The sequence below is a fragment of the Scomber scombrus genome, chromosome 15, assembly GCF_963691925.1.
Source record: "Scomber scombrus chromosome 15, fScoSco1.1, whole genome shotgun sequence".
Lineage (NCBI taxonomy): Eukaryota > Metazoa > Chordata > Actinopteri > Scombriformes > Scombridae > Scomber > Scomber scombrus.
In genome coordinates this window covers 492,813-512,812 of record NC_084984.1, presented here as the reverse complement: position 1 = coordinate 512,812, position 20,000 = coordinate 492,813, and the positions used below count along the sequence as shown (strand labels likewise).

Sequence of the window (20,000 nt, the reverse complement as noted above, 5' to 3'; positions counted from 1 at the left end):
ATGTGACTCTACCTGAGGTCATGTGACTGTACCTGACATCATGTGACTTTACCTGAGGTCATGTGACCGTACCTGAGCTGCATGCCGGTGCTCCAGGAGCAGACGTCTTTCCTCAGCAGCAGGTTGTTGAGCGTGACGGCGTTGATGCAGTTGAACAGCTGACGGACCACCTGACCCACGATCTCGGGGTCGAGGCCGTGCTCGCTCATGATGGCGTGGAACTGTCCCAGCTGTCGGATCAGAGCCTCCAGCGTGTAGCTGCTCGGCCCGCCGGCGTCCGTGTCCATGCTGGACGAGCGGTTCCTGTAGCCCATCGGCTTCACGCCCGCCAGGCTGGGGATGCTCTCGCTCTCCAACATCGACGACACTGGAGACAAAATATTAAAGTTTATTAAGAACACATAATGTACGTCAGTTATTGATTAATAGATGAATTTAACTGTGTCTCAAGCTAAGTGAACATTAAGTGCTGTAATCGTGGAATTAAAGGAGCAGTTCCCAGTTTAACCAGTTGGGGAGCTCCAGTCCTCTGAAATGAGGCCAACGAGGAAGTAACTTAAAACTGCATTCTATCAAAAGGCCACCAGGGGGCGACCGTTTTGGTGTCAAAAGGACTTCCGTCTCTATACAAGTCAATGGAGAATTCACCAACTTCTCACTTGATTTCTAACCTCAGTAAACGTTTTCAAAATGTGTTTATGGTCTCAATCGCTAGTTTAAAGCCTTCTTCAATGCAGTATGATGTTCATTTGGGACATTTTGGCCTCCCTGATTTTATATGTGACGATAAAGCAGGGTATGCATTAGGGCGTGGCTACGTGGTGATTGACAGGTTGATTGGTTCACAGGTTCAGGAGGGCGCCTCATGCTCCTCCTGATGCCCATATAAGTAGAATCTGTGTTTTTATTTTTCCCAGCATGCACCGGAAATTTTCAGGATGGCGCTGCTCAGATCCGATACTATTGGCCTCCGAGAAGCAGTCCACAAACCAATGGGTGACGTCACGGATGTTACGTCCATTATATAAACAGTCTATGAGTTTAACCAGCAGTCAGGGATCCATATGAGCTTTAAAGAGATGTTCCGTATAAACAGGAGGAATGATTACAGATCTTAATAAACGTTAAATGTGCTTTCATTGGAAGTGATGACGGCACTCAGCCAATAAAACTGAATCTGCTGAATCCTGCAGGCACCACAGGAAAAAACAAAGCTTTAAAATAAAATAACCATCTCATATGAACACAATCTTTTTTTTAAATTAAAATACATTTTATAGTCTTAATTTTACATAGCTTGTTTATCGGCTTTTTAATGACGTGTCACAGTGTTTCCACCCATAAAGAAATATTAATTTTTCAACAAAAATTTACATATACTGGTATAACATAAATAATCAGGCTTAAAACTAAAACTTGAGTTTAATCACACCTGCCTGATTATATATGTAAAATCTTGTATATTAATTTAAATTTAATATAACAGAAATAATAAAACATTTGGTTTACTCCCTTTTTCTTTTAAAAATAATGTCAACATACAGTTTTAAACAGGTAATCATGATCTGCTTCATTTAAGATCATATTAAGTGTTAATAGACATTAAATATGTAAATTCACTTTATATCGCTGTAGTTTGGACATTTTCGTATATTTTTTGAAACACTTGATATGATTAACTCAGACTGCTGAAGCTGATCATCTACTTATAAATGATCAGTTGTGATGTGTTTAACATGCAGTTTCTCATCATGTGTGAATGTTTGCAGGTTTCTCTTCTCTGACTGAATATCTTTAATAAAAGGAAGCTGTTGCTGATTTCTAGACAAAAGTCCAACATCTGCAAATAGATGACTGTACTTAATGAGTCATGTGACCTCAGTTTTACTGTCAGCTTGTAGGCTGGTGTTTTTTTTGGTATCTGTGATGTACGTGTTGATAACAGCTGGGCGGTTGCCGGGGCGACCGCTGTACGCGACAGATAGCAGATGATGAAATGAGTCAGAACAAACAAAGTGACGCAGTTTCTGCAGAAAAGTGCTGAAACTGACTCACTTATGTGTGTGTGTGTGTGTGTGTGTGTGTGTGTGTGTGTGTGTGTGTGTGTGCGCATGTGCGTGCATGTTTGTGCATGCATGTGTGTGTGTGTGCATGTGTATATGTGCATGCATGTGTGTGTGTGTGCGTAGGTTAAAATGCCAAAGAAACCGCAGATATCAGATCTTTCCAGTGTTTGCAGGAGGAATTATTAATTATTATTATTATTAATTATTATTATTATTATTATTATTATTATTATTATTATTATTATTATTATTATTATTAGTCGCCTTTCATGCAGCTTTAATTCTGCTGTCACATTTATAATATGAACATTATAACATTGTTAATTCCAGCTGTGGAGGTTGTGATCATCAATAATTCACCTTCACATTAAATACTTTTAAAAACATTTCCATGTTAAAAACTGGGAGCGGACGTGTAAACACGCTGTTGCCGGTTGTCATGGCAACACAACAAAGGTGTGAGGCAGGAAACATTTCAACACTCCGACACACGACTCCGCTGACGGACGGACAGATTCAGATCAGACCTGCAGGGTTCATTATTCTCCATACTGACAGATTAGAGCTTTAAACACATTTATGTAATATGAACATGTTTAAACCAGTAAGCTTCTGTGTGAATACAGCGTGTTTGTTATTTTAGGAGAATAAACAGAATCATTTGTTCACCAGAGTCAACGTGACTGAACATGATGTCATACAGTAAAAATCACAACCACACTGACACTGATTTTATTCCTTTATCTTTAAAGCATTTATAAATATAACATCTTACTTCTTAGTGTTTTACTATTATTGTTCTTATTGTTTTTGTTCTTCATTCATTTCTTATTGCTGCTCTTATATTTTAATGTCCACTTGCTGCTGTAATAACACACATTTCCCCATCGAGGGATCATAAAAGAATATCTTATTATTTTATCTTAAATATTTACTGGTTGAAGTTCATTTCTTTGGATTTTGGTCTGTTGGAGAAAAAAATTCTAAAGTTTCACCTCAAATTTTACACCTATCATTGGCTGGATGATAATAAAGGGTGCTGTAGCTCACCTATCATTGGCTGGATGATAATAAAGGGGGCTGTAGCTCACCTATCATTGGCTGGATGATAATAAAGGGGGCTGTAGCTCATCTATCATTGGCTGGATGATAATAAAGGGTGCTGTAGCTCACCTCTCATTGGCTGGATGATAATAAAGGGGGCTGTAGCTCACCTATCATTGGCTGGATGATAATAAAGGGGGCTGTAGCTCACCTATCATTGGCTGGATGATAATAAAGGGGGCTGTAGCTCACCTATCATTGGCTGGATGATAATAAAGGGGGCTGTAGCTCACCTATCATTGGCTGGATGATAATAAAGGGGGCTGTAGCTCACCTATCATTGGCTGGATGATAATAAAGGGTGCTGTAGCTCACCTCTCATTGGCTGGATGATAATAAAGGGGGCTGTAGCTCACCTATCATTGGCTGGATGATAATAAAGGGTGCTGTAGCTCACCTCTCATTGGCTGGATGATAATAATAAAGGGGGCTGTAGCTCACCTATCATTGGCTGGATGATAATAAAGGGGGCTGTAGCTCACCTATCATTGGCTGGATGATAATAAAGGGTGCTGTAGCTCACCTATCATTGGCTGGATGATGCTCTCGGCCACTTTGATGAGCTGCTGGTAGATCTGGATGGAGAGGTCACTCAGCACCTGTCTGTACTCGGCCAGGTCGAAGTTCTTCAGACAGTGTTCGTTCTGTTTGCCCGTGTTCTGCGTCATGAACACCTGAGGAGAAGCACACCTTCGTTAGCTCTGCATCATCATCATCATCATCATCACCTGCTCATCCTGACTGATGTGCACAGACCTCGTCCCCGCTGTACTGCTTCAGACAGTGCAGCAGCCGGCTGGTGTTCGCCAGCCAGAACGACGTCATCTCAAAGTCATCGTTGTTTTTCTGCAGAAGAATCAAACTATTAAAACACTCTGATCTCCTGATGTATGTACCAGCAGGCAGCGGGTCAGACTCACCTTCAGGACCTTCTTGATGGCGTTGATGGTGGAGGTGAGCAGCGCCGCCACCTTCTGGTCGTCGTTGATGTAGTCGGCGTGTCGGATGCACATGAAGAGGATGTAAGCAGGCAGACAGGGAACGGTGGCGGACACAGAGTTCGGTCTGATGTCTGAAAACAAACAAACACTTTTATTTTTTAATTACTATTATTATTATTATATTTTTCTATGACTTTAGATGCATAAAAATAAATGATGACAATAAATCAAGTATTTAAAAAAAATGAAAACACAAACAGTCAGAAAGGTTTGTTTCTTGAGCCTTCAGAGGTTTGGAGAACGTTAAATGAAGGTTAAAATAATGCTGCTGGAGCAGAAGAGTCTCACCTGCGATCAGATTCTTGACCAGCAGAGCTTCGTCCTCCTTGTTGTACTCCAACATCCCCTCAAAGTCTTTCTCCTTACGCTGGACGGTCACCTGACGGGTCAGCTCAGGGTTAGACTTACTGGCCTGAACTGCTGCCTGAGACACTGTGGGAGAGAGAGAGAGAGAGAGAGAGAGAGAGAGAGAGAGAGAGAGAGAGAGAGAGAGGGAGAGAGAGAGATGGTAAATGGACTGTACTTATAAAGCGCCTTTCTAGTCTTTTCGACCACTCAAAGCGCTTTACACTACAACTCATTCACACACATTCATACACTGATGGCAGGCACTACCACGCAGGGTGCCAACCTGCACATCAGGAGGAATCTAACCATTCATACACCGTTGGCATAGCAACTGGAGCAATTTGGGGTTAAGTGTCTTGCCCAAGGACACATCAACATGTAGACTGGAGGAGCCGGGAATCGAACCGCCAATCTTCCAATTGGAGGACGACCGCTCTACCTCCTGAGCCACAGCCGCCCCGGGGGGGGGGGCTTACTCTTGCCTCTCCATTGCACCTGTTGTCACTTTCATTTGATCAATAAACTGACTCATGATCAATAAGCTGATTGATCTCCCTGCTGTTATACTGTCATCATTCAGGCTCCTTCATGTTGCTCCACATGTGCTCAGCTGTCCTCATTAACCCTTCCAGCTCTCACCTTCCAGCTCCTGGACTTTCTTCATGTAGATCCGGAGCTGCTTCTTCAGCTTCCTCTCGTTCTTCTCCAGTTTCTCCACCAGCTCCTTGAGGTCCTGCAACGAAAGAACAAACAGCAGCGTGAGAGCGGAGCGCTGACGTCGTCCCGCTGTGTGAGGCGTGAAGCGGCGTAGCGGCTCACCAGGTTGTCGTTGGTGAGGCGGGTGATCTCCTGCTGGACGCTGTACTCCACCTGCGCCTCCGGAGACAGAGACATGGTGTAGTTCAGGATCTCCTGCTTCTTCTCGATGTCGGCCTTCAGCAGCTCGATCTGAGTGTGAAGAGCCTCCAACTCATCTTTGTGCTGCCGGGACTGAGATTGCAGCTGAGCCTCCAGCAGCCTGAGGAAGAGGAGGGAGAGAATGAAGAGGAGGGAGAGGAGGAAGAGGAGGGAGAGGAGGAAGAGGAGGAAGAGGAGGGAGAGGAGGGAGAGGAGGGAGAGGAGGAAGAGGAGGGAGAGGACGGAGATGAGGGAGAGGAGGAAGAGGAGGGAGAGGAGGAAGAGGACGGAGAGGAGGGAGAGTAGGACGATGAGGAGGAGGAGGGAGAGGAGGGAGAGGAGGAAGATGAGGAGGAGGAGGGAGAGGAGGAAGAGGAGGGAGATGAGGGAGAGGAGGAAGAGGAGGGAGAGGAGGAAGAGGACGGAGAGGAGGGAGAGTAGGACGATGAGGAGGAGGAGGGAGAGGAGGAAGATGAGGGAGAGGAGGAAGAGGAGGACGATGAGGAGGAGGAGGAAGAGGAGGGAGAGGAGGAAGAGGAGGAAGATGAGGGAGAGGAGGAAGAGGAGGGAGTTATTAAACTTCAGGCTTTATGTCAGTGTGAAACATCAGTGATCCTCCTACAAGCTGCTCTCATCTTGTCTTTGAACTTCCTGTACACACAGGAAGTGTGCATGCTGCTTGTTTGCTGATCAGCTGTTTCAGTAGTTAGTAGTAGACTCAGTAGTTTAAAGCTGTCTCTCTCTCTCTCCCCCCCACTAACCCTACCCCATCATGTGTAGCAGTCACTGTAGCTTCTCCTGCAGCGCCCCCCTCTGGCTGATCGCTGTCACTGACTTCTCTTCCTGCTGCTGACTGACTGCAGACGTTTAGCTTCATTTATTGATTCATTGATTTGATCCAGTCCAGCAGAATCACACACACCAATCAATCAATCAATCAATCAATCAATCAGTAAAGAAGGATCCTGTTAATAGGAGCACAGAGCACACTATCTGCTGTCACTTAATGAACCTAAACAAGTATAAACTAAACATCTGATGAATAAAAAGAATAAAATGAATCCTGATATAAATACAACATGAGGTTAGAAGATATTTGGAGGCTGTTTGATAAACTGGCTGCAACTGATGATGAGTTCAGAGAGAAGCAGACAGATCAGGATTATCATAGTTCACTCAAACTAAGACTACAACTACATAAACACTAAAACTAGTTCATCACTTGTTAAACTCACTAAAACTAAATAAAAATACAAACTACTGGAAATGTCTATATTTTATAATAAGCCTGAGACAGACACCTGGCCACTTGTTTGAGGCCTTGATAAGCCAGACCCAGCTCTCCGTCTTCATTCAGAGAGCACCAGTCCTGTTGGTGACTGTCCAGCAGCAGAGGAGAGAGGACGAGAGCAGAAAGAGATCAGACAGAAGCAACAGAGAGCAGACAGAGAGCAGACAGAGAGCAGACAGAGAGCAGACAGAGAGCAGACAGAGAGCAGACAGAAGCAACAGAGAGCAGACAGAGCGCAGACAGAGAGCAGACAGAAGCAGCAGAGAGCAGACAGAGAGCAGACAGAGAACAGACAGAGAGCAGACAGAGAGCAGACAGAGAGCAGACAGAGAGCAGACAGAAGCAGCAGAGAGCAGACAGAGATCAGAGAGCAGAGAGGAGGACAGAGGAGACACTTACTTCTTGGACTCAGACAGTCCATGATAAGCTTTGAGAGCTTCGTCTTTATCGACGGGTTCTGTGTCATTACTCTGAAACAAAGACAAGAAAAATCACTTGTTTAAAATGAAGTCAAATTTAAAAAAGGATTAAAATGATAATAAAAGTATAATAATGATAATATAAAGTATAATAATGATAATAAAAGAATAATAATGATAATAAAAGTATAATAATGATAATAAAAGAATAATAATGATAATAAAAGTATAATAATGATAATAAAAGAATAATAATGATAATATAAAGTATAATAATGATAATAAAAGAATAATAATGATAATAAAAGTATAATAATGATAATAAAAGAATAATAATGATAATATAAAGTATAATAATGATAATAAAAGAATAATAATGATAATAAAAGTATAATAATGATAATAAAAGAATAATAATGATAATATAAAGTATAATAATGATAATAAAAGAATAATAATGATAATAAAAGTGTAATAATGATAATAAAAGTATAATAATGACAGTATTTAGTTGAACTGACTATATGTTCGCTCCTCTCTTGTTGCTGGGCAGCGCTGACGATCTGAGTCCTCAGAATCAGGACTTCCTCCTTACGGGCGTCCAGCTCCTCATTGGCTGCTCTGAGCTGACTCAGCAGGACGTTGTAGCCGTCCTGCAGCTCATTGGACGAGCCGTTCTGTGACACGCGATCCGCCATCGTCTTCCTCAGCTCGTTCAGGTCGTTCTTCAGCTTCTTGTTCTCTGACTCCAGCTCCTGTCTCTGCAGGGCACACATCAGCGTTACACACACACTGAATACACACACACAGTTTAAAGGGTTAGGACTGAAGTGAGTTTGGTACCTTCAGGTTGTCGTAGGCCAGGTCTGCTGTCTCCTGCTCAGAGGTAGGACTCCTCACCTCCGAGTTCTGACAGGAGGAAACACTTCATCTGATTAACTGACCAAAACAGTACAGTACACTACAGTAAAGTACAGTACACTACACTACAGTACACTACAGTACAGTACACTAGACTGCAGTACAGTAAACTACACTACAGTACAGTACACTATACTACAGTACAGTACACTACAGTAAAGTACAGTACACTATACTACAGTACAGTACACTATACTACAGTACACTATACTACAGTACAGTACACTATACTACAGTACAGTACACTACAGTAAAGTACAGTACAGTAAAGTACACTACACTACAGTACACTATACTACAGTACAGTAAAGTACAGTACACTATACTACAGTACACTACAGTACAGTACACTAGACTGCAGTACAGTAAACTACACTACAGTACAGTACACTATACTACAGTACAGTACACTACAGTACAGTACACTATACTACAGTACAGTACACTACAGTACAGTACACTATACTACAGTACAGTACACTACAGTACAGTACATTATACTACAGTACACTACACTACAGTACAGTACACTATACTACAGTACAGTACACTACAGTACACTATACTACAGTACAGTAAAGTACAGTACACTATACTACAGTACACTACAGTACAGTACACTATACTACAGTACACTACACTACAGTATAGTAAAGTACAGTACACTATACTACAGTACAGTACAGTACACTATACTACACTACAGTGCACTACACTACACTACAGTACACTACAGTACTCTACACTGCAGTACATCACATTAAAGTCAAAATCCTGAGATAAACACAGCTGACTCCTTGTACATGTATATGTACAAGGAGTCTATTTTTAGGCTCATGTAGTGACATCATTATTAACTATCTCAAGCTATAACTGCAGTATGAACATTACATCATGCTGTATCTGTGTCTCTGTTCAAATAAACACTTCATAATAAATGTAAAGAAAGTTCGCTAACACATATATTAAAGTGTGTGGATGCATGAATCAAAGGGCTTAATGTGGCATTATGAATACTTCATAGTCCAGCTGTGTTTGGATGCATGAATCATTATCAGCAGGTTTCATTTACTGCACTTCTATGTACTTTAACAGTAGTTTGTGTTTACTGCAGACATCAACCTCTCAGTTATTCCTCCTGATGACTGACTCGTGTTATTATAAAGGAACAGAACTTTAACTGCAGCAGGTTTTGGACTGACGGTGCTCACCTTGCGCTTGGCCACCTCCTCCATCTTGTCCGCGTTGGCCTGCAGTCTCTTCCTCTCCTGCTCCAGCTCTCTGACTCTCTTCTGCAGCTTCATGAACAGACTGATGTCCATGGCTGCCTTCTCCACTCCCATCTCCTGCAGAGAGAAACACGCCTTCAGTTAACCCTCACTGACTCTGCTGCTCTGTCTTCACTCACCTCTCACCTCACACTCACCTCCACCAGCTGGATGGAGTCCTCCGTGTCTCCCACCTCTGACGTGGAGATGGACGGGTAGTTAGAGTCCGACTCCAGGCTGCTCACATTGGACGGGTTCCTCCTGTGACCCGGGTGGAACTGGAGGAGGAAATGAAGACTCAATAAATGAAGCTTGACGGCTTTTGAATCCTGATTCTTTCACAAAATGTAGCTCACGTCTACTTTTAAGAGCTGTGATGTAACGTAAAGGAGCAGTTGAGTAGCAGTTGTTTTAGTAATAGCAGTATTGTAGAAGTAGTACTTTCTGTAATAGTTGTAGTAGCAGTTGTAAAAGTACTAGTAGTAGTAGTACTTTTTGTAGTAGCTGTAGTAGTAGTAGTCGCAGTTGTAAAAGTACTTGTAGTAGTAGTAGTAGTAGTAGAAGTAGTTGTTATAGTAGTAGTACTTTTTGTAGTAGCTGTAGTAGCAATAGTAAAAGTACTACTAGTAATAGTTGTTATAGTAGTAGTAGCAGTAATGGTAGAAGTACTTCTTGTAGTAGCAGCAGCATACAGTCAGTATAAACAGGTAAACAGGTGAACAGGTAAACAGGTAAACAGGTGAACAGGTGAACAGGTGAACAGGTAAACAGGTGAACAGGTGAACAGGTAAACAGGTGAACAGGTAAACAGGTGAACAGGTGAACAGGTGAACAGGTAAACAGGTGAACAGGTAAACAGGTGAACAGGTAAACAGGTGAACAGGTAAACAGGTGAACAGGTGAGCAGGTAAACAGGTAAACAGGTGAACAGGAGGAATAATGACGGCTCTTAATGATCATTAACTGAACATTTAGAGCTGCTTGTGTGTCCCTGCACACATGAGTCATTACACACTGTGCAGGATGATGTTTAATTATCGTAACGAGGAAGAGTTAAAGCACCTTGGTGAGAGACAGCTCCTCCTTCAGGTTGTCGTATCTTTGCTCCATTCTGGAAAACTCTTTGAGGAGATTCTGATAACGCTGCCGCTCAGCATCCAACTCTGACTGCAGAGACACTTCTCTCTGAGACACACTGCTGTCATCTTCTGAGAGACACACACACACACACACACACACACACACACACACACAACACACACACAGGCAGGTTAAATTAGTACATTCCACAGTTAATGATATTAAACCTGTACGAGTGATCTGAGGTGAAAATGTGCTTCAGTCTGGACTTTATATCTGAGTCAGTGAGGTTTGTTAGTGGTGTAACCATAAGAAACTTTGTACCAAATAATTCAACTTGCTTAAAAACAGTAAATTCTCAATAAAACACCATATCAACTAGTTGGGCATGATCTTACATTATAACTTTTATATTAAATAAAGGTAATGGAATACAATTGTTCTAAATATTACATTTACTCTGGTTACCATGGAGATCAGGAAACATTTACATGTTTTAAATGAAGTCATTATTAGTATAAGTCCACTTAAGTACACTGTAGGTGATAAAATATGTAATATCTATCATTCTTTTGTGGTTACACCATTTGACATTTTCAGGATCATTCAGTCTTACTTTTGGTAAAAAAAATGGTGCAAATGTCATTTCAAATGATATAAAACCAACAAAAATACTAAATGTACATTTTAACAAACCTGATGCTGCTTTTAAAACTAGTTTAACTGATTTATGAATTCATCATCTTACCAACACTTATTATTACTGACCCACGTTCCTCTTGTTCATACTGACTAATAAAAGATGCCGTTTAAAACTAGTTTTTAAGATCTGTTTAAGGTCTTTTTCTGTATTCATCCATTTATAAAACAATTATTCAAACAATAAAACCTTAATTACACATTGATCCAGTTTTCTCTTATTGATCTTTTTTAAATATATTGATTATATTGAACTGGGCGTAACTCGGACGTCCATGATGTCTTGCTGCTACGGACCTCCATGATGTCTTGCTGCGGAGCCGCTGAGTTCAGTCTGAATTTATCTCCAATAAAACCAACAAAAATACTAAATGTACATTTTAACAAACCTGATACTGCTTTTAAATCTAGTTTAACTGATTTATTAATTCATCATCTTACCAACACTTATTGTCACTGACCAATATAGCAGCTGTTTGTACTATATCGTCTATATTTATATATATTTATGTTTTATTTCCTGTCTGTAGTACACAGTGGTGCGTTCAGGGACTGATGAGTTTTTTAGGTATCAGATGTTGTTTCTCTGCTGACTCTGTTTGGTTAAAACTACTAAGGACTATTTTTATTGTTAATTTTCCATCTTTTATTACATTTATGTTTTATGTCTTTCCTCTTTGTTTTCTGTTCTTTTGTTTAACATTGCTCTATGCTCTTTTTATGTGAAGCACTTAGACCCGAATTTATTATATGAAAGACATTATACAGATAAAGTTATTATTATTATTATTATTATTATTAAAACTGATCACCTTCGATGCTCTTTGACTGCTGCAGGATCTTCTGGTTCATCGTGTCCTTCTCCGTCTTCAGCAGAGAGTTTTCTGTCTCCAGTTCCTCCACTCTCTGAAACACATCCATCACACTGTTGATTACATACTAACACCATCTGTGTGTCTGAGAGTTAAACATAGTCTGATCATATTAATCCATAACATTAATACAGTAAATAAATGAGGTGTAAAAATAAACATTGTAAATGTTTCAGTCCTTCATCTTCCTGACAGACCAGCTGATATCTGTTATGTTTGTGTAATGATTCCTCCTGTTCATACTGACCATTAGAAGATCCCTTCATCATGTTTACTGTAATGATTCCTCCTGTTCATACTGACCATTAGAAGATCCCTTCATAATGTTTACTGTAATGATTCCTCCTGTTCATACTGACCATTAGAAGATCCCTTCATCATGTTTACTGTAATGATTCCTCCTGTTCATACTGACCATTAGAAGATCCCTTCATAATGTTTACTGTAATGATTCCTCCTGTTCATACTGACCATTAGAAGATCCCTTCATAATGTTTACAATGGAAGTGATGGAGGACTAAACCCACAGTCCTCCTTCTGTGGAAACATGGATTTAAAAGTTGATCTGAAGCTAATATGAAGCTTCAGCCGTCTGAATGAGTCAAATCTTCATCTTCTATGTTTCAGCGTTACAGTGTTTTTAGTACCAAAGTCTTTGTGTTACTATACTTCCACCACAGCTCAACAGGAAACACTAAGAGGGAATCTGATGCTAAAAAGACTGATACTACTACTACTACTACATAAAGTACTACTTCTACTACATAAAGTACTATTACTACTACATAAAGTACTCCTCCTCCATGTAGTCTCCACTCAGTAAATGTGTCAGATATCACTTGATATGACTAACTCCGACTGATGAAGCTCAATAGAAGCTGATCATCTACTTTAAATGACTGTGTGGAAACACTGTGATACTCTCCTCCATCACTGAACACTGGAAGCACAATTAAAGTTTATTTAGTGTAATCATGTACGTGCATCTTGAAGACATCTCTTAATGTTCAGTATAAACAAGAGGAATCTCTGTAAAGCTCATATTGGCTCCTGACTGTTGGTTAAAGTGTGAACTGCTCCTTTAATTCACCTCATGCAGACGCAGCTTCTCAGTGCTGTGCTCCTCCTGCAGCTTCTTCCTGAGAGCATGCGCCTCCTGCAGCTCCTCCCGCAGCCTCTGCAGCTCCTCCTGCAGCGACACCAGCTGCCCTTCATCCTGCTGACTGCGCAGATGTTCCAGCTGTTTCTGCAGCTTGGTCACTTCTGAGCCCAGACCGCTGTTAGTCACCATCAGCTGATCGTTCTGACTTCTGAGATCTTTACTCTGAAACACAGGCCAGCCAATCAGCACGCTCATACTGGAACATCAACACAGGCCAGCCAATCAGCACGCTCATACTGGAACATCAACACAGGCCAGCCAATCAGCACGCTCATACTGGAACATCAACACAGGCCAGCCAATCAGCACGCTCATACTGGAACATCAACACAGGCCAGCCAATCAGCACGCTCATACTGGCACATCAACACAGGCCAGCCAATCAGCACGCTCATACTGGCACATCATTACTGATACTACTATTACTAGTATTCCTGAGTAATTGGCAGTATTTAGTGTGTACTTGGTAGTATTTAGTGTGTACTTGGTAGTATTTAGTGTGTACTTGTAGTATTTAGTGTGTACTTGGCAGTATTTAGTGTGTACTTGGTAGTATGTAGTGTGTACTTGGCAGTATTTAGTGTGTACTTGTGTACCTGCTCGTCCATCTTCCTCTGTAGCTGGACGATCTTGTTCTCCATGCCCGTGTTGAGTTTCTTCAGGTGTTCAGCAGAGCGAGCTTCTATCTTCATCTGTTTGAGTCGTCTCTTAGCGAGCACCCGTCTGTAGGCGCACTGCAGGGTGACGGCGGCGTCGCGCGCCCGTCTGAACTTCCTCCTCTGCAACCAGCCGCGCACACACTTCTGGATGATCATGGCCCGGTGGTGAAGCAGGAACTGCTCACAGGAAAGTCACATGATCACATTCTGCAGATAATGACAAACACTTCGTCTCAAATCAACCCCCCCCCCCAACATCTGATCAGCTGACTGAGGAGCTGACACACACACACACACACACACACACACATACACACACATACATAGACTCACTCACTCAATATCATTCTCACACACAGTCACACATATAAAAGGTTTATTTCTCTTCAGGAATGAAAAACAATATTTCTGCTTCTTTTTTATAAAACTAATGTTTCACTTCTCGCACAACTTTGTGTTTTCAATTAAAAAAATATGTATTTTATAAAAAAGTGTGTGTACCTGGTGGTAGATCTCTCATGTGTGTGTGTGTGTGTGTGTGTGTGTGTGTGTGTGTGTGTGTGTACCTGGTGGTAGATCTCTCAGTGTGTGTGTGTTTGTGTGTGTGTGTGTGTGTGTGTGTGTGTGTACCTGGTGGTAGATCTCTCAGTGTGTGTGTGTTTGTATGTGTGTGTGTGCGTGGTGTGTGTGTGTGTGTGTGTGTGTGTGTGTGTGTGCGTGTGTGTACCTGGTGGTAGATGCGGCGGGTGAACATCCCCCGGCTGAAGGCCTGGATCGTCACCACGGCGCTTCTCACCTTCAGGAAGCTTCGTCTCTCTCTCACCATGCGGAACTGTTTCTGACAGATGAGAGCGGCTCGACTCAGACGCAGCTGCTCTGCAAACCTGCAGGAGACACGTCATGTGACATCAGACGTCATGTGACATCACACGTCATGTGACATCACACGTCATGTGACATCAGAGACGTCATGTGACATCAGATGTCATGTGACATCAGACGTCATGTGACATCAGACGTCATGTGACATCACAGACGTCATGTGACATCACAGACGTCATGTGACATCAGACGTCACGTGACCTCAGAGACATCATGTGACCTACCTCCTAGCCAGGTATCCTCGGCCGTATCTCTGCAGAATGACGGCAGACCTGCGTATCTTAGCGTAGCGGACTCTCTGCAGCCATCCTCTCACTGTCTTCTGGATTTTAATGCAAGCGGCTCGAAACTTATCAGCTCGGAGTTTCTCCAGATACGCAACCTGACCGGCCCGGAAGAAGATCTTCGTCTTACCGAACTGGAACATGTCCGGTTCCTGAAACGAGACAGGGTTAATGATGAAGAGGAGCAGGGTTAATGATGAAGAGGAGCAGGTTTAATGATGAAGAGGAGTAATGATGAAGAGGAGAAGGTTTAACGATGAAGAGGAGCAGGTTTATTGATGAAGAGGAGCAGGTTTAATGATGAAGAGGAGCAGGTTTAATGATGAAGAGGAGCAGCTTTAATGATGAAGAGGAGCAGGTTTAATGATGAAGAGGAGTAATGATGAAAAGGAGCAGGTTTAATGATGAAGAGGAGCAGGTTTATTGATGAAGAGGAGCAGGTTTAAAGATGAAGAGGAGCAGGGTTAAAGATGAAGAGGAGCAGGGTTAAAGATGAAGAGGGGCATGATTAATGATGAAGTGGAGTAATGATGGAGAGGAGTAATGATGAAGAGGAGCAGGTTTAATGATGAAGAGGAGTAATGATGAAGAGGAGCAGACCTTCACCACAGTCTCCAGCAGGTTTCTGCAGACTTGCTTCTTATCTGAAGACGTTACGTCAGATTTCTTCATCAGGACTCGATATCTGCTGAAGAAGTCTGGATACGTCCACCTGATGAAGAGGAGCAGACTGTGTTTAACCCCCTAACTGATGAAGAGGAGCAGACTGTGTTTAACCCTCTAACTGATGAAGAAGAGCAGACTGTGTTTAACCCTCTAACTGATGAAGAGGAGCAGACTGTGTTTAACCCTCTAACTGATGAAGAGGAGCAGACTGTGTTTAACCCTCTAACTGATGAAGAGGAGCAGACTGTGTTATGTATATTTTAGTTTCCATAGTCAGTGTTTTGGTTTATCATCCTCACCCTCATCTTCCTCACCCTCATCATCTTCACCCTCATCCTCATCCAATTGAATTGAATTGAGGATGACTGGATGTGAGGAGATCTTCATCCTCACAGGCTTTCATTAGGTCTGAGATAAAGTTTCATTTGGTAATACGACGAGCAGTATGAGTAGTATTATGATCAGTAGTAGTTCTATCAGTAGTAGTAGTAGTACTAGTAGTAGTACTATCAGTAGTAGTACTAGTAGTAGTACTATCAGTAGTAGTAGTAGTAGTAGTGCTATCAGTACTATCAGTAGTACTATGATGCACTGACCTGGACGGGTATCCAGCAGCACTGATGCGGATCGTCTCCAGGACTCCACAGGCTCTGAGCTGCTGCACCGCCCGGCTGGAGTCAAACCTGCAAACATCATCAGACTGTTAAAATCAAACGTCCCCCTTCTAACATTCAGAGGAGACTTCCTGTTGTACCTCTTCTTCTTCGGCATGACTCAGAGTCTGCACCCTCACTGAGACTACAGCGTGTCCTCTGGGTGCTGATAGACTACAGCGTGTCCTCTGGGTGCTGACAGACTACAGCGTGTCCTCTGGGTGCTGATAGACTACAGCGTGTCCTCTGGGTGCTGATAGACTACAGCGTGTCCTCTGGGTGCTGATAGACTACAGCGTGTCCTCTGGGTGCTGATAGACTACAGCGTGTCCTCTGGGTGCTGATAGACTACAGCGTGTCCTCTGGGTGCTGATAGACTACAGCGTGTCCTCTGGGTGCTGATAGACTACAGCGTGTCCTCTGGGTGCTGACAGACTACAGCGTGTCCTCTGGGTGCTGATAGACAGACTACAGCGTGTCCTCTGGGTGCTGATAGACTACAGCGTGTCCTCTGGGTGCTGATAGACTACAGCGTGTCCTCTGGGTGCTGACAGACAGACTACAGCGTGTCCTCTGGGTGCTGATAGACTACAGCGTGTCCTCTGGGTGCTGATAGACTACAGCGTGTCCTCTGGGTGCTGATAGACTACAGCGTGTCCTCTGGGTGCTGATAGACAGACTACAGCGTGTCCTCTGGGTGCTGACAGACTACAGCGTGTCCTCTGGGTGCTGATAGACAGACTACAGCGTGTCCTCTGGGTGCTGATAGACTACAGCGTGTCCTCTGGGTGCTGATAGACAGACTACAGCGTGTCCTCTGGGTGCTGATAGACAGACTACAGCGTGTCCTCTGGGTGCTGATAGACTACAGCGTGTCCTCTGGGTGCTGATAGACAGACTACAGCGTGTCCTCTGGGTGCTGATAGACTACAGCGTGTCCTCTGGGTGCTGATAGACTACAGCGTGTCCTCTGGGTGCTGACAGACTACAGCGTGTCCTCTGGGTGCTGATAGACAGACTACAGCGTGTCCTCTGGGTGCTGATAGACTACAGCGTGTCCTCTGGGTGCTGATAGACTACAGCGTGTCCTCTGGGTGCTGACAGACTACAGCGTGTCCTCTGGGTGCTGATAGACAGACTACAGCGTGTCCTCTGGGTGCTGATAGACTACAGCGTGTCCTCTGGGTGCTGATAGACAGACTACAGCGTGTCCTCTGGGTGCTGATAGACTACAGCGTGTCCTCTGGGTGCTGATAGACAGACTACAGCGTGTCCTCTGGGTGCTGACAGACAGACTACAGCGTGTCCTCTGGGTGCTGATAGACTACAGCGTGTCCTCTGGGTGCTGACAGACTACAGCGTGTCCTCTGGGTGCTGATAGACTACAGCGTGTCCTCTGGGTGCTGACAGACTACAGCGTGTCCTCTGGGTGCTGATAGACTACAGCGTGTCCTCTGGGTGCTGATAGACTACAGCGTGTCCTCTGGGTGCTGATAGACAGACTACAGCGTGTCCTCTGGGTGCTGATAGACAGACTACAGCGTGTCCTCTGGGTGCTGACAGACTACAGCGTGTCCTCTGGGTGCTGACAGACTACAGCGTGTCCTCTGGGTGCTGACAGACTACAGCGTGTCCTCTGGGTGCTGATAGACTACAGCGTGTCCTCTGGGTGCTGATAGACTACAGCGTGTCCTCTGGGTGCTGATAGACTACAGCGTGTCCTCTGGGTGCTGATAGACTACAGCGTGTCCTCTGGGTGCTGATAGACTACAGCGTGTCCTCTGGGTGCTGATAGACTACAGCGTGTCCTCTGGGTGCTGATAGACTACAGCGTGTCCTCTGGGTGCTGACAGACTACAGCGTGTCCTCTGGGTGCTGATAGACTACAGCGTGTCCTCTGGGTGCTGATAGACAGACTACAGCGTGTCCTCTGGGTGCTGATAGACTACAGCTTGTCCTCTGGGTGCTGATAGACTACAGCGTGTCCTCTGGGTGCTGATAGACTACAGCGTGTCCTCTGGGTGCTGACAGACTACAGCGTGTCCTCTGGGTGCTGACAGACTACAGCGTGTCCTCTGGGTGCTGATAGACAGACTACAGCGTGTCCTCTGGGTGCTGATAGACTACAGCGTGTCCTCTGGGTGCTGATAGACTACAGCGTGTCCTCTGGGTGCTGACAGACTACAGCGTGTCCTCTGGGTGCTGATAGACAGACTACAGCGTGTCCTCTGGGTGCTGATAGACTACAGCGTGTCCTCTGGGTGCTGATAGACTACAGCGTGTCCTCTGGGTGCTGATAGACAGACTACAGCGTGTCCTCTGGGTGCTGACTGAGACATGTGAGTGCTGTGATTTAATTTAGCAGCCATGAAGAAGCTCTTTGACTGAAACATTTGAGGAGGAGCAGAGACAGTCATCAGTCCCAGAGAGGAGGAGACGCTGCTGTCTCACATGGACCAACACGCTCCGTCAACAGGAAGTCTCACTCTGACCTTTAAATCATCTGCAGACTCAGTCTATGAATCACAGTCTGAGCTCATGAAGCTCTGCAGGACGGACTTCTATATTTCTATCAGTGTGTTAAACTCACATCTAGAATAAACAACACACACTGCAGCTCCCAATGCAGGTAGAGTTTAATGATGTAAAGACTCAATGCAGGTAGAGTTTAATGATGTAAAGACTCAATGCAGGTAGAGTTTAATGACCTAAAGACTCAATGCAGGTAGAGCTTAATGACCTAAAGACTCAATGCAGGTAGAGTTTAATGACCTAAAGACTCAATGCAGGTAGAGTTTAATGATATAAAGACTCAATGCAGGTAGAGTTTAATGACCTAAAGACTCAATGCAGGTAGAGTTTAATGATGTAAAGACTCAATGCAGGTAGAGCTTAATGACCTAAAGACTCAATGCAGGTAGAGCTTAATGACCTAAAGACTCAATGCAGGTAGAGTTTAATGATATAAAGACTCAATGCAGGTAGAGTTTAATGACCTAAAGACTCAATGCAGGTAGAGTTTAATGATATAAAGACTCAATGCAGGTAGAGTTTAATGATATAAAGACTCAATGCAGGTAGAGTTTAATGACCTAAAGACTCAATGCAGGTAGAGTTTAATGATATAAAGACTCAATGCAGGTAGAGTTTAATGATATAAAGACTCAATGCAGGTAGAGTTTAATGATATAAAGACTCAATGCAGGTAGAGTTTAATGATATAAAGACTCAATGCAGGTAGAGTTTAATGATATAAAGACTCAATGCAGGTAGAGTTTAATGATATAAAGACTCAATGCAGGTAGAGTTTAATGATATAAAGACTCAATGCAGGTAGAGTTTAATGATATAAAGACTCAATGCAGGTAGAGTTTAATGATGTAAAGACTCAATGCAGGTAGAGTTTAATGATGTAAAGACTCAATGCAGGTAGAGTTTAATGATATAAAGACTCAATGCAGGTAGAGTTTAATGATGTAAAGACTCAATGCAGGTAGAGTTTAATGACCTAAAGACTCAATGCAGGTAGAGCTATATTTGATCTCTAACAGCAGAAGTCATCCCGTCATTTTAACATAATTTGAACATAATTTAAACATAATTTGAACATCAGAGGAAACATTTGAACAGACTCACGAGAAGGATTCCTTCAGGTCGTTGGGTTTGATGCAGCGGACGTAGTGCGGCGTCGTAGCGTTCAACGTCTCCATGAGAAGATTCAGAGAGCT

The 20,000-nt window shown here is 43.2% G+C and overlaps 1 protein-coding gene across 1 annotated transcript in view; it reads right to left on the bottom strand.

Annotated features, from left to right (window-relative positions):
- Nucleotides 1-20,000, bottom strand: part of myo5b (myosin VB) — a 42,695-nt gene that overhangs the window by 3,235 nt on the left and 19,460 nt on the right. The window contains exons 16-36 of the mRNA XM_062434366.1: nt 19,909-20,000; nt 16,216-16,302; nt 15,554-15,665; nt 14,894-15,105; nt 14,515-14,671; nt 13,725-13,964; nt 13,057-13,290; nt 11,907-12,000; nt 10,378-10,520; nt 9,474-9,593; nt 9,259-9,393; nt 7,970-8,035; nt 7,648-7,887; nt 7,107-7,177; nt 5,339-5,537; nt 5,159-5,252; nt 4,460-4,603; nt 4,091-4,242; nt 3,927-4,016; nt 3,694-3,844; nt 73-367 (exon numbers count right to left, since the gene is read on the bottom strand). The exon at nt 19,909-20,000 is cut by the window's right edge and continues 6 nt beyond it. Coding sequence (XP_062290350.1) covers nt 73-367; nt 3,694-3,844; nt 3,927-4,016; nt 4,091-4,242; nt 4,460-4,603; nt 5,159-5,252; nt 5,339-5,537; nt 7,107-7,177; nt 7,648-7,887; nt 7,970-8,035; nt 9,259-9,393; nt 9,474-9,593; nt 10,378-10,520; nt 11,907-12,000; nt 13,057-13,290; nt 13,725-13,964; nt 14,515-14,671; nt 14,894-15,105; nt 15,554-15,665; nt 16,216-16,302; nt 19,909-20,000 — 3,128 coding nt within the window. The remainder of the gene's footprint in view (nt 1-72; nt 368-3,693; nt 3,845-3,926; nt 4,017-4,090; nt 4,243-4,459; nt 4,604-5,158; nt 5,253-5,338; nt 5,538-7,106; nt 7,178-7,647; nt 7,888-7,969; nt 8,036-9,258; nt 9,394-9,473; nt 9,594-10,377; nt 10,521-11,906; nt 12,001-13,056; nt 13,291-13,724; nt 13,965-14,514; nt 14,672-14,893; nt 15,106-15,553; nt 15,666-16,215; nt 16,303-19,908) is intronic.